This window comes from Calidris pugnax, unplaced genomic scaffold (assembly GCF_001431845.1).
Source record: "Calidris pugnax isolate Ruff unplaced genomic scaffold, ASM143184v1 scaffold103, whole genome shotgun sequence".
Taxonomy (NCBI): domain Eukaryota; kingdom Metazoa; phylum Chordata; class Aves; order Charadriiformes; family Scolopacidae; genus Calidris; species Calidris pugnax.
In genome coordinates, this window is record NW_015090990.1 from 21,153,323 (window position 1) to 21,167,695 (window position 14,373).

At 35.1% G+C, this 14,373-nt stretch overlaps 1 protein-coding gene across 5 annotated transcripts in view; it reads left to right on the forward strand.

The window, feature by feature from the left end:
- Positions 1-14,373, forward strand: part of TFPI (tissue factor pathway inhibitor) — a 44,058-nt gene that overhangs the window by 21,447 nt on the left and 8,238 nt on the right. For all 5 annotated transcript variants that reach the window (XM_014954747.1, XM_014954749.1, XM_014954745.1 and 2 more), the window contains exons 3-5: positions 1,586-1,786; positions 9,642-9,680; positions 12,852-13,028. In XM_014954747.1, the coding sequence (XP_014810233.1) occupies positions 1,586-1,786; positions 9,642-9,680; positions 12,852-13,028 (417 nt within the window). The remainder of the gene's footprint in view (positions 1-1,585; positions 1,787-9,641; positions 9,681-12,851; positions 13,029-14,373) is intronic.

Genomic DNA, 14,373 nt, shown 5'->3' on the forward strand with positions numbered 1-14,373 from the left:
GTCACAAACTATTTTAGAGACTGAATATTTAATGAGAATTTTGAAATTAGTCTTCTTAATCTGCATTTTAACATCAAATTGTCCATTTTTGGAAGATCTAATTGTGTGCTACAATTTCTGTATTGATGGTAATAGTGTAATAAAGGTTGTTAATTTTTCAAGGATTTAAATGCTTTGAGTTAAAAGATTTTAACTCATTGAAAACTGTTTCTTTCCTGTAGGTTAAATAGTTAAAAAGGGCTCAAATGCAACAAAATTAGTAAACTTCCATTGACCTCAGTATTTATGAGGATTTATCTCAGCTGTGCATTTCATGTAGTCATTATATATGGCCAATTTTATATGTTAAAATTAGACATCAACAGACCATTAAGTAGAAGTTATAAAAATTTCCTTTTTTTCCATGTCATAAAGCCTGATTTTTGTGGATTCTTTTAATTAAACTGGAAACTTAATCTAGTTAGTAGTAGGAAGCTCTGTAATTATCATGTAAACTCATCTCCTCATCCTTTTTTCTCCTGTTTCCCGCAAAGAGCACTGACAGATACTTTTGCATATATATGTTAAGAGGCATCAGTGTTCCAATTATTTCTGGGAGAATGAATGAAAAATGTCAGGTCTGTTTTTCTGACTGCTATTGCAAGCACACGAGCTCTGTAAAGCTCTCAAAATCCTCGAGGGTAAAATAATTCATTGGAAAAGCAAAACAGGAAAAGGTATTAAACTGTGTACTGATAAGGGAACAGTATCACAAACTGGATCGTCAGTCAAGAATTCCATATAGATGTAGACAGTGTGAAACTTTGATAGTACTCTTCACGATACACATGAGATTTTTTACAAAACATGCCCTGACCTAGTAACATATATTGAAAGACATAGAAATGGCACGATTGGAAAAGATACAGTTTCTTTTCAACTTAACTTCCTAGTTGTGTACTTCTTAGCTCTTGAAAGCTCTAATGCAAGAACAGTGAGATCAAGGAAAATTAGACGTTATGAGACCTTTCAATTGTACTGGGTGGGTTTATGTAGCAGTAATGTGTGCTCTGATAGGGAAATGGTGCCCTCTGCAGGGCTGTCTTGCTTAGTTCATCCCACGCTGTTGGCTATGAGGTGCCTTTATGAGCTGTGTTCTCTATTAAAAGTCTATGGTAGAGCACAGAGGGAATCCTCGGTCTGCCTTTTGTGCAGGGGTAGTCACTGTGTCTTTGGGAGCTGCTAGGATTTTCTCAATGTACTGCTTGTTCAGAATTGTTCACCTAGCTCCTGTGAATAAGCCATTATCTATAGCTATTTCGAGATTTATGACAAGGAGTAAAAATTTAAAATATGAGCTGTTTTGGTTGAAAGTTGAAACTATGCATTTGGTTTGATTGAATGGAATTCACATTCCAATAGAGATGATAATTTTCTTTTTACATCTGTTCAGTGTATTCAGAGGTTTACAACCAGATGTTATTCAGTACCTCTCTAGTAGAAGATGCAAGCAATCTCATTTTGAAGTTATGCTGTGCTGTCAGTAAAGCAAAATAACTAATTAGTTATTGTTACTTATTAGTTCTACTTCTCTTCTTTATTACAGGGGCTGCTTTTCCACCACTGAAGCTAGGACATTCAGTCTGTGCCATGAAAGCAGATGAAGGTCCATGCAAAGCAATCCACATGCGTTATTACTTCAATATTCAAAGCCGTGAGTGCGAAATGTTTGAATATGGTGGATGCCATGGCAATGAGAACAACTTCATAACACTGGAAGAATGTCAGCAGAAGTGTGCGGTAACAGGTCAGTACCCATTCCCTTAACATCCTACCAGTTCCTCATTTGCATCTGTTAATTCTCACCCACGAACTGTATGAATTTTGGAAGTAGAGGTCCTCTTCAGTTCTTATTAATAGTGTATGTGATGCATGTAATTATGTTCCCAAGTATTATACTATGTTGTAGTTATCTTAATTATTTTACATTGTGCAAGCAAACATTCAGGATTTGGAAAGATAAGCGTGACATTTTGGTGGACTTGCGCCAATGCAAGAAAGCCTATTTTCTAGCTCAAGCCCTGTTTTGAATGAGTTCTTAAAGTGAAGTTGATTTTGAGTCTGGGCTAAGCTGGTGGACAGCAGAGGTGCCCTTTATTACTTTCAGAGTATCTAACCCAATTTTTGATCCCAGGTTTCTCCTTTACTGAGAAGCTGATACAAGGTGTCCAAAAGTTTGGACACCTGCTATGATTCAACATAATTAGAACTGTAGTAGTAAATAATTCTCTTTAAAAATTGCAGTTTGTCATAAAAGATCCATTTTCTTAAAACCTCATCAATTAATTGTTAGAAAGAGGAAAATGAGATCCAAAATATGATACACAGCAAAATATACAGAATGTGCCTTGTGAATGCTGGTTTTGCTATTAAAAATTATCCTCATCATTAACTAAGGTTTTCAGCCTTGTGAAAGTAACCAACTCTTGTTCCTCACGGGAGTGTATGAAAATTAGAAGATTCTTAAAATTGGAAGCTAATGCCAGTAGAGATAGAAATTTGATAAGTTTGTATTTTTAGACTTCATATTTTTTACTGATCTTGCTTTCATGGGTATTAGACAGAACCTGTCTGGCTGTGTACACAGGAAGTGATAATGAGGGAGGTAAGGACAGGGGTAACGGGACAGAGACGGATGGATGACAAATTAGAAATAGAAATAAAATTCTAGAATAAAGAGCTTCTCAAAGGTGTGTGAAAACTCAGGGAGTATACCAGCTATGTGTGCTTTTTTTCCCAAGTGAATTCATGTATTGGATGTTCATTTATTTAGACTTTGAAGTAAGATAGAGGGATTCATATTCAATAGGAGGTACTTCTCAGTCACGTGTGCCTTCCCCAGTAGCAAAATATGTTGTTGTTACTGAGTTCAGCATAGCGATGCTGGGCAATCCCACAGTCAAGAACATTTTACAGGTTATTCTGAGTGTAGGCAACACAATTGGATGAAAATTGTTAATCTCTCCTGCCTATTGGGTGCCCAGTACCTGGGCACCCTACTGTTACCCAGATCTTGGTAGGTGTCACTTTGTTTGCCCTGTTTTCATAATTTATTCTAACCCTTGGAATTTCCATAAAACTGCAACTATGCCAATGTGATATAGGCACTGAGTTGATTTGCAGAATAGAAATTTGTACCTTTAAGAATTAGCATAGATCCCTTTAAAGCACAGCAAAATTATATATGTTACCAAAAATGCTTCCAGAAATTTCAGATGAGAAAATTGATGTCAGAAGCTTCTTTTGGGGTTTTCTGACCCAAACAGAATATATAAAAATATATATATATATAAAATTATATATATAAGACAAGCTTATTTATAATATCGTGCTTTATCTGTAATTGTAAACATCTCTGTTAGCCAACTCCCTTTCAGAATTCACATCTGATGTGCATGTTACCCTAAGTAATATCTTAATGTTTGTTAGTTATAATGCTTCTAATCCTCAGAATCTGCAAGCATTACCTGATCATACCAATAGCCAGGTATTGCAAATAAGCAATTTATTATCTTCCCGTTTACTGACAGAAAAAGAAAGGTGGCAATGTAACAGAAAAGTAAGTGAAGTCCATAGACTGTGTTATAATCAGAGCAAGAAGTACACCTCAGGGTGTCTGGCATTTACTTGACTCGTAGGTGTAATCTCTTCTGTCTGTATGAACTATATAGTCTTGATACTATACTATATAATATTAATACCTACTTACACTTTCACATGCTTGATCAACTTTTTCAAGTAGTTACAGGTGTTTAAAATGAAAGGAAAAATTACTAATAAGATTTGCAAAGTTGTCTATTTCCTACTATTCAGCTATCCATATAGGTAGCTGATGTTTCCTTGCAGATGTGTCTATGTAATAGAAGAATTTGTTTGAATACAAACCAACACACCAGCAACACGTGTCATTATCCAGCATAGGCTTTGTGAATTTCTCAAGTCTGTAATTCAGTTCTTTGACTCAGACTTTTGTCCCTCTGTAACCAGTCCAGACACAGCAAGGGAAAGAATAAGTGAGTATATATGTTTGTTATATGTTTCTAGTATGACAATTTCCAATGATCTTTACGATTTACAGAGTAAAGCAGGGCTCCTTCTTAGCTACACAAAGTGAGCCAGAATATTGTAGCTGAGTGGAACAAGACCTCAATGGGACTGTATGTATGAATAATAGCAAAATTAAATCTAATGTGTTCTACATGAACACAAAGTTTCACTGGTGAGAAAGTATCAGAAGGAGCTAACAGAGGAAATCCCACCCTTCCTAACAGGTATCCCTGGTCTTGATCCCTTTGATCTTTACTGTGAGGAGACTGCGTGCATTTTATTTACTCACTAAATACTAAGCCAAGGCATTATTTACCATTCACACCTATTTTCCATTCTTCTGGTGCCACCATGTGTTTCTGTTATTGTACCTGGCACTATCGATAATTCACTCAAAAGAAAAGAAAAAATAAACACAAACATGAACCTTAAATTTTAGGTTGAAAGATTTCAGTTATTCTTCTCATCAGTTATGTTTTGCTTTCAAACAATTGCGTGCTTATAAAACTATCAGGATGGAAAAAACACTACGAAACTTCACTAACAACCTGTCAAAATGAAAATGATCAGATCACTCCATTCTTTAAGTGAACAGCAGTTCAGTGCATTTTACTTTAAGGATTAATTAGAAACTTATCTTTTGATGGCTTCTGGCAAGATCCACTAATGAGCATCAGAGACTGGATGTGGTCCAGGGAAGAAGTGGCAAGAATCAGTCACAGTCTCACTCTGTCTTTAGAAGCTAATGATATTAAAATGTAGGGTAAATGTAGTGCTAATGATATTAAAATAAGGTATATCTTGAAACTACATTCCATTGAGGAAAAATGACATGGAAATCCTAATTCCTTATATAACATAATCTAGCATTTGAAGTCAAAAAAAAGAGGTGACATATAGAAAAGCATCTTCCTGAATATAAACATCTTGGCCTAAATGCAAGCACACATAAAGTCAATGAAACTCTGTCCTACTTGGATCTGAAACGAGTCTTAAGCCAACTCTTACTGAACTGGCTGAGAAAGGAAAGAACCCGTGCACCAGCTATTCCATATCTTTTTATGTTGAAGTCTCAGATACTACTAGAAGTGCAAATTACTGTTTTGGTGCTCATGCATCTGTGTTTGTTTCTTTAGAAGTCAGTTAGGATAAAAGCTGTTCACAATATTGTTCTTTCTCCAGACTATGCTATCTGTGTCTTGGCTTCTTCATACCTGAGTAAAAAACATTGATACAAAAGTAAGATAGAATTAAAGTAATATCTTTTTAGATCTCCATAGGAAACTACTGGATAGGAGCAGATGACAGTTCTTGGCAGAAAATCATTATAGAGGAATGGAAGTTCAGAGCTGTGCTTAACCAGTATACAAAAATAACATCTTGTTCCTTTTCTAACTCCCATTATTTTGTTCTACAAATTGTTCTATCAAAAAGTCTAGCTGTTCATCCTGCTTGGGAACTGAACCCTACAATATTTAAGGAGAGCAAATAGTTTGTGCTGGTTATAGCACAAGTTATAATCAGTAACATGTTTCAGATTTCCTGTATCAAGGCCTGCGTGACAATTCCAATATCTCTATATCTGGGTCATTTTCTCCATCCAGAATATGCCAATTTTAGTGCTTGTTAGTAGAGAAGATAAGGATGTAGTGCTTGAGGCTAAAAAGGCAGGAGGTGGTCTTGCTTCCAACTTGGGCTGAAAGGTGTAAAAGACTTAGATTTAGCATTTGCTGATCATCACCCCTGTAAAGGTTTATGGCTAAAGCAGCTGATGTCTTTCCTCTGCTTAACCCAGCCTGGGCAGGTTTTTGAGTGTTAATTAATATTATTTTGTATGGTTATCCAGAAGATGTATTTTTATCAGAATTGAATGATGATATTTTTGCAAGCTTTCAAGACAAATGTTAAGGAGTTAAAAAGTATTCAAATGGTGGCATTAATATTTTGCATAGTAATTGTCTGTTTATCTGAAAAATTCCCTTTCTAGACTTGAAATTCCTTCTTTGTCATATGGCTTTCATGAGTCATAAGTTTGTATCATGGATTTAACCAACTATTTTTTTCCTATGGACAATCAGCTTAAAAGTTTCTTTCCATACTTATTAAATTTTCAGCAGAGAAATTAATGAAACTGAACTCCAGACAATGCATACATAAAAGTTTAATAAATGAACATTGACGCTGTCATTCTAAGAGAACAGCTTTCCTTAAAAGCCATTTTCTTCACTTCAACAGTGTTTTGTTTAGAAAATTGTGATGAATCTGTTTCGAGTTATGGCTCCACGGAGTTTAACGAATACAATCTTTCAAGATAAAAAATGGGAAGTTATTTTTCTTGATCAGCATTCGGTGCCAGAAAGACCTGGGATCTAGGATGTGCAGATAGCTCTTATTTTTTTGTCACAAGACTGGCTTTTAATACTTTACTAAGTATCCGGGTTTGGGTTTCAGCTGGATCCACAGCATTTTTGCCATGCTTGGAGCAGGGTTGTTTGCAAGACTCCAGCTGCCGGTATCTCATCCAAAACATGAGTGATCCAAGAATCTGCAAGTGTTGAATCTTCTATGAGGAGCTGGAGAAATATAGACTCATTACTTCTGTATTCTCTGAATGAATAACAGCAGATAAAATGGTTTGATGGCATACACAGTGTGCTGTTGACCATCAGCCATAAAACAAAGTCAACTAATAAGTTAACCCACTTTTGCCAACGTAATTCAGTAAGAAAAAAAATATATAATTCAGTAGGTTCTGTTTGTTAAATCTGTCTCTGTCTGTGTAGTCTTGCAGTCCATGGTTATATCCATCTTAATTAATGTTTCCCGTATGTATTACTGCAAGAAGATCACTACTTAGTAACTGTAATCAGACTGAAAAGACAGTATGAGTGATAGAAAAATGCTTAAAAACAATAAATCTAAGAGATAGTCAGGCAATTATCACTATGAAGAATGTGAAGGCCATGATTGTTAAAAATAAGCTAAAGGGCGGTTATGTGATATATATACAAATTCAAAAGAAATAATGTAAATAGCCAAAGTGTCTGATTTTCCAATATTAAGCACAAATACAAGAAGAAATGAGCCAGCGTCAGTAAATTGCCAGAATCCTTAAATCAGAGCAACTTCTTCAAATTTTTGAATGAATAAGCAATCGAAGACAGAAATGAGTAATTCCCAGAACTGACTCAAGTCAGTACAAGAGAGTTGAGAGTGTCCAACTACAGGCTGGCCACTCCAAGGCTCTGTAAGACAGTGTTCAGATTCAAGATGCCTAGTTCTGACTCAAGTGTCCTAGAAATCAGCTATATTTTTTGTTTCTTGTGCCCAATACTCACCACTTCAGGGAAGAAAAAAACTACTTTTAAGAGGAGTTTGCCTATATGCTCCATTGTTTACTGGATATGAACAGAATCACAAATGTTATCACTAGCATAAAGTCCCTAATATTCAAGGCAATTAATATATGTCTTAGGCTACTTAAGCTTCTAATGTGGGAAGATACCCACTGATAAAAGGCTCTGGACATGACAGCAATTCTGGAATCTATTATTTACACAGCAGATCTACTCAGAAATACAGTTTGTTTACAAAGAAGAAAGTAACTCAGCTGTGGATTTGACTTTTTGACTGAAACCAGAAGCAAAAAGACACTGTTGACATGGTAGTAAGATTAAAATATTCTAGGCCTGTATAAACTTACAAGAAATTCTTCCTGTTCTGTGCCAGAAAAGCAGAGATCATATGCCAAAGTATGATTGCTGATTTTGGCCTGAGTGAAATTAGTGAAATGGCCTGATGTGAGTGCCCATGGTTTGGGTCATGCATTTAAATGCTGAAGGCACAGCGTCCTATTAGTAGGAAGCACTGGAAAGATGTTCAAACAAATGATATGTCACTCTTTTAAGTGCATGTCATATCTTTAAACAAGATCTTTTTAAGGATGCCAGCTGCATTGTCCCAGAGATGGGAGGAAAATCTATCATGACAGGATTTCTACCCGATAAACTTACTTCAAATATATAACACAGGCCATGTTTCCAGAAGAAAAAGCAATAGCTGTGGTAAGATTACAGCATGCAGGGGCAGTACAGCTAATGCTAAAAGCTTATTAGTCATCAGCAGTGCTTCTTAAAATAGGAGCCATGAAAGGTGTATCACTATATAAAGGATAGTTAGAAACACTTGCTCTGGAATATGAGTGGAGAATAAACTGCTAAGATTCCTTTCAGTTTTGGACTGTGAAGAGATTTTTATAAATAATAGCGGTGGGGGACCTTATTAAAATGACAATTTACATATTACAATTTGTCATATCCTTCTGCTGCTGAACTGCTACTCTTGGCATGTACTGTAGGAAACTGGTATCTTCTTGAAGTGGGGCTGTGGTAGCTAAGTAAGATGGCAGAGTCAGGCAAATGTATTGCTTTATTACAGTGTGCTCAACTGCCTGACAGAGCAAAAATGTAAGATAAAATTGTGTTTGCTTTCCAGCAGACAACTTTGAGCAAAGCATGAGCTGTACCACTTTATCCCTTCTCTCAGATGCAAAAAGTCAGTAGGCAAAGGAGAATTTTAGAGAAACTGGCATTTTATAATGCGATTAAGAAAAGCACAAATACAAAACAAGAATTATGAAGCAATGCAATTAAGATGAATTAGGTGAAGTCCAGAAGCTACTGTTTCATATTCCTTGAAAATATCTCTATAATAGAAAATACATACGCTATATTTCACCACTTGTGATGGTGAAAAATTTTCGGCCTTGTTTACACATTGGCTGAGTCAGTCTACCCTTGGATTCCTTTGTAGTTTTATGATTAGGCAGTCTCCTAGAAGGGAAAGAAGGCTTGTTTTCAATCACTGAAGGGAATGTAGGGTTGAATTCAGATATCCAGCTTCTTAAGAAGTTCAATAAAACCCAGGCTTCTCCATTAAAAATAACAATACCAACTTCATCACTGCTGATCAGGCACTAAAAAAGCAGCGCAAACAAGTTTGTCGTCTATACTACCCTAAAGATGGTTGGAGATACTTGGATGAATGGGCTTTAATATCATAAACAGCATAATGAACACTTTACTCAGACACTAGATAACAGATCAAAGGGAATTGGATAGCATGAGGGAGGTCTTTATTGCTAACTAGATCAGCTCTGAAGGTACTAGACAGTATCAGTAGCTACAGCAGTTGGTTTAAGTAAGTCTGCTAATCACTCCTTTTTGAGGAGTAAGATTACATAATACAGGATTCTCATTCCAGTAACATGAAGAGGAATTTCTCTGTTCAATTCGATATTGGCATAATTTCATTGCAGTGCTTTCCGTATCCTCAAGTTTCCAATACAGCAGGTCTTCTCATACAAAGGAAAAGATACTCCAGTCCTCCAGAGCAAGCTTTTGTGTTGCTGCTCTATTAAAGAGAAGAAAGAAGAGGAAGCCATGCTGTATTCTTCCTCCTCAGTGCTCATAGTCACTGCTAAGCACCCTGGTATCACAGGTGAGACTTAACAAGTCTGCTTTTGCTAAATACTTGTCTTTTTATTTCTATTGCAGAATTGCCTCGGAAGATGATGTTAGCAAAAATTAAGAAAGGTAATTATGTTTACATAATAACCTAAGACTCTTATACAACAATAAAGGATTTAGCTTCCTTTGATAAATTCTTTATGTATTGTTCCAAGCTATCTCCTAATAAAAACAAGAATGTCAGTCTCAAGTAAATTCTTATTCCTAATCTTCTTCCTCTTCCAAAGACTTTGAGGGCAGATGTGGTCACTGAAGATTGTAGCTGCAATCTCTTCTCCCCAAAATAAGCACATCATGACACTTTCTTTCTCTTTCTTCAATAAAGAGAAAAGAATGACTCTGCAGAGATACAAGCGCTATATAATTAGCCATTATTTGAAACTCTTATTTTGTGTTTTGAAACTAATCTAAATGCTTCCTCCACTGTTAGCAAAAATAGGAAAAAACCCCACTCTGAAACAGAACTTTTCAAGCATTGCATGTGTAGGAAATAACAGAAGTTAGGGCAGATCCCCTAATTACTCATTAAGCAAGAGGGTAAGTTTTCTGCTCCTGAAGGAGCAGACTGTTTACAGAAATTTAAATGCCTGATACCCAGACTTCTTAAATAGCACTGCTTAAGCAGTGAGAATCACTTGTCTGAAACACTGTTGGTCTATTGAGGTAACCTATGTTCCTAACAAGGGTATTTAAGTTTGATGCTTGCAGTGGAGCTGGTGAAGACCTATTCCACCCCACCACCTCATTCCACATTAGAGACTTATCTGGATTGGGCCCAGTGCTGGTAGCCAGAGTTCCCCAAGTACAGATGAGTAAATTTCATCACAAGTCAGTTCCTCTTTCTCTGTTTACCCTCCTTCCCTTATCCCTTGCTTCCTTCCACTTGCTTCCTCTTGAATTGGTGTGCATTTAATTCCTCACAGAAATACCAATATTTGCACATAAATTTTGTCATAGATTAATTAAATCATTTATCTTTGCAGAATGGTATTCTTGAATATTTTCATACTGAGATGATAGTTTTCTTTTCCTGTTGTTTGCTGTCTTTTCCATTATTAATGCATTAAAAAAAAAAAAATTGTGGTTCTATGCTATGGAAGTTACTGAAGTTGATTTTCCACAGATGCTGCAGACATTTGGCACTAATTCCTTTAAGGTCTGACCCCAGTTCCCTGCTTTTAATGACAAACCAGAACATATCTTGTTAAATTCATGTCATGGCTATTATCAACGTCATTATGTGTTTACTATTGTTTCAAGTAATGTAGTCTTGAATATTGAGTCTCTGGAGAAAGACATGACATTTAGAAGTGTAATACTAGTTTGTATAGTTGGGATTATATTTCCTTCATGACCTCTTTCTTCAAAAGTGGCTATAAAAGTTGCCTGTGAGCTCAACTTATTTGGACATAATTTCCTTTTTCTGCAAGAACCGTTTTAATGTAAGGATTTTCTAAATGAAGAGCAGCTGTTCTTAAGAATCGAGTCATAATCCTGTTGTCTACGTACCCTTATTATTATCTGCCTTAATTTCTCAATTAATATCTACCCAATAATCTTTTCTGTTATGTCACAATATTATGCAATGCTTGATGGAAGAATTACTTCTATAGCTCCTATTGTCTGTGAACTCTTAATAGACAGAATAGGTACTACTCTGGCAGATTCTTGCCTGATACCTATATACATAACTGTCTCATTTCCATGCACAGCTGAAAGCATATCATATGCTGTGTCCGCCCCTTTCATATTTGTTGGTCTATGTGAACTTAGTTTTGTAAATCTGTGAACATCAATAGGTGCTGCATTTGAATAGTAAGAAATGTGATATATCTCAACTTTAGAAAACATTTACTTAATGGCAGAGAATGCAATTTGTAGTGAAAAATCAAAATTTTTGACTTTTAAGCAGGAGTGCTTAAAATAGTTGATTCTATTTATGCAAGAACATTTTAATGGTTTTAATTTTACATTTTGCTGTTCATGAAGCTTTATAACAATTTAAAAACAAGATATTGACAATTATTTCTTGAAAAAAGCACCAATTATGAGCTATTATAATGTTTTATATAAATATATGCTGTGCATCAATTTATTTTAATAATATTCTTGTTCTAGAATTTTCTTTTAATAGATACTTGGCTAAAATAGACATAATAGGATTAACTTCCTTACAACTCCATAATCTACTCCAAAAATGTTAGGGACTTCAGCTTAATTTTTCTACAGTGATTTTCATTAAAATGGCAGCCCTGTTTTAGTCTCAATATTCTATTATGTTTCACAGGTGAGAAAGGCCTTTATATGTCACATGTGATATGATTGTCTCATATTATGGCTAAATACACTTTTCTCTGCAACTCAGCTCGCTCAAGAATCATATTTCAAAGTATCTAGCAAGAATTTGAGAATACTTCCACATGTATTTCATTATACTCTCCATTATTTTTTTTTAAGAATATTATTTTAAGAGAAAATTGAATATGGTGAGAAATTGACATTTGGGGATTATTGTATGGCTATGTGTTTATCTTCTCTGCCAGAAGTCGTGTATCATGCCTTGATATTCAGCCAAATCACACAGTATTAATTTGTTAATTTTTCTTGGTTGATATTGTAGTTACTGATTGCAAACTAGGAACTGGGATTGAAAAATGATAGTTTGAACAGCTGCTCTGTCTCCCAGTTTCCTGTATCCTTTTATAGCAGTAGACTGTCCCAGACAAAATGCATTGTTAGATATTTTTTCTGTTCTTCTTTAAAAACTATTTCCTTCTTCCTTCTATTTTAACGTTGCTCTCTGTATATTTCACACTATCATTGACTGAAATGAATACATAAATGACAAGAATGTGTACTTAGATTCAAATGATCCAGCTGAGATTCAAGTCTTGCTTTAATTTAGAGTAAAAACTCATTTTACTCTTAGAGCTTCAGTGTAGGAGGACACTTAAAGGATCATTAGTCCTTGATTTCTAAGATATAATTTACTGGCTACTTGAAAAGAGGAAAAAAAGCAATAAATATGTCTCTATAATGCTCCAGTTTAATACTGCAGCGTTATATATAGAACAAAACCACTGCAATAAAGCAGCAGCTATTTTACAGTTAGTCTTTAGTCCAAAGTTGCAGGTTTATTTTATAAACTTCCCCCAGTTCTATTATTGTCTTGGAATGTGTGTTGATTGTTTTTTTTTTCCTTCCCCCACCCTGTTCATCATTTACCATTGTTTGTAGAAAAGCCCAGCTTCTGCTTTCATGAGAAAGACCCTGGAATCTGCCGAGGCTATTTTTCCAGGTATTTCTATAACAAAGAGACAAAGATATGTGAAGTATTCAAGTATGGTGGGTGCCTAGGAAACCAGAACAACTTCAAGAATTTGGAAGAATGCCAGGCTACCTGCCAAGGCAACTGTAAGTTGTTGTCCTCATTATTCTTAATGTTATTGTATAAATTATGTTGTGTTATAAGGTATCTTGCATGGAAAAAAGGCAACTTAGGGCACCCTTAGGTGGAAATAATTTAGATCTGAAATTAACATTAATTATATTTTAAATAAAAATACAAAAAAGGAAAATATAAACTAAAAAAAACGGTCTGTACTATTAATTTTAATTAATATTACAGGACTCCTACTTTTTTACTTTTCTCATGTGACTTAGTTTCCTGCATATGTGTTAATTCTACAACTCCCTGCAAAATATATATTAATCCTGTCTGTGTAAGAAAGAACACTATATTAATTTTCAGAAATCTACATACTATTTAATATATCTAAGTTGAAACAAATAGCGTGTGATACAGAATTTGAAACAGAATGTTAGAAGCAATAGAGACAGATGAAGTAATTAAAATAACATGAAGTTCAACTGAAGAGGGGCTTTGGTCCACAATGAGTACTGTTTCCTGTCCATACCTTACGTTAGAGCATCACATTTCCCCATTTAACTTGCCATTAGGGGGAAGATTTTATAAACACGATTTCTAGGGTGGAAAGTTGGGGTAATTTGGTTTGAAATGTATTATAAAAATATCGGTACCTATATTGAAGAAGGCAGAGAGTTTACAGTAATAGAGGCTATAATGACAGGGGATGAAGAAATGGACCTATTCTGCTTACAGCCACATAATTCTTTTTCTGATATCTAAAATCTGCCAGCTGCTTGGCTTTATAATGGCATAATATGTTAATATATATTTTGTAACCTGTAAATCTGAATATGCTTTTTTCAAACAAAGTCTTGTAATGAAAAGAGATGCCAATATAGGAATTTCTGGTTTTACTGTTTCCTTGTTGTGCATTGCTAGCTTCCCACTAAGGAATCATGGAAACCTGTCCCTTGTTTCTGAATGATTTGGCTGTGCAGCTTGTGCTATGAAACAGCCATTCAGACTGACCACAGATCATTCATCCACTTTCTCATCCTGCTAGTTCCTATGAATTGTTCTATATCAGAATATAGTAACCTTCATAACTACTCTGCTCTTCACAAAGTGTTTACTTCTATTCATAGGACTAATACTTGTTCCCAGCCAGAGCCTCCAGACCCTTTTGTCTTGCTTGGGGTGGGCCTTTTTCCAGAACTGTTTCATAATCGGTCATTTTGGCAAGGGGAACTTGAGCTTATTCATATTTAGAAAAGACAAGACCCACTATGGTTCCTTTTTTAAAGATAAAATAAAATAAAATAAAATAAAATAAAATAAAATAAAATAAAATAAAATAAAAATACAGAGTCATGTACTCTTCTCCTACCT